General features: G+C 57.5%; 1 protein-coding gene across 1 annotated transcript in view; it reads left to right on the forward strand.

Moving 5' to 3' along the window:
- Positions 1-636, forward strand: part of SND1 (staphylococcal nuclease and tudor domain containing 1) — a gene marked incomplete at its 3' end in the record, with an annotated part of 92,485 nt that overhangs the window by 72,282 nt on the left and 19,567 nt on the right. The window contains exon 17 of the mRNA XM_017739384.1: positions 548-629. Within this exon, the coding sequence (XP_017594873.1) occupies positions 548-629 (82 nt within the window). The remainder of the gene's footprint in view (positions 1-547; positions 630-636) is intronic.

The following is a 636-nucleotide window of genomic DNA, read 5'->3' on the forward strand; positions in this document are numbered from 1 at the left end:
TGAACTCCGGATTCCCCGACTCTGCTGAGGGAATTTGGGGATCCCGACGCCTCCCAGCAGAGCTCATTAAGTTTTCCTCCGTTAATAATTCCAAGGATTTGTAGGGAGCCCTTTGCTGCTAGGATGGGGAGGGGGGATCCTGGGAAAGGGGAGTCACGGGATGTTCCCTTAGGGATGGGGGAATGGACCCAGGCAGCTGCCCAGGGCTGTGCTTGGGATGGATTTTGGGATGGATTTGGGATTTTGGGATGGGTTTGGGGATGAATTTTGGATGTGTTTTGGGATGTATTTAGGATTTGTTTTGGGATGGATTTGGGATTTTTGGATGTATTTTGAGGCGTGTTCTGAGATGTGTTTTGGGATGTATTTGGGATTTGGGGATGGATTTGGACTGTGTTTGGGGTGCACGGCCCATCCCGAGCTGGGAACCCTCAGCTCCGTGCCCAGATCCTGCATCCCAGCCAGCACAGGGGACAGGGAGCACCCGCTGCCCCCAGCCCCGGCACGCCGGGATTCCGGAGGGTCCCTGAGCTCCCGTTTTCCCCAGGACACGCAGAAGGCGAAGCAGTTCCTGCCGTTCCTGCAGCGCGCCGGCCGCTCCGAGGCCGTGGGGGTGTACGTGTTCAGCGGCTCCCC

The sequence above is a fragment of the Corvus brachyrhynchos genome, unplaced genomic scaffold, assembly GCF_000691975.1.
Source record: "Corvus brachyrhynchos isolate BGI_N302 unplaced genomic scaffold, ASM69197v1 scaffold197, whole genome shotgun sequence".
NCBI lineage: Eukaryota > Metazoa > Chordata > Aves > Passeriformes > Corvidae > Corvus > Corvus brachyrhynchos.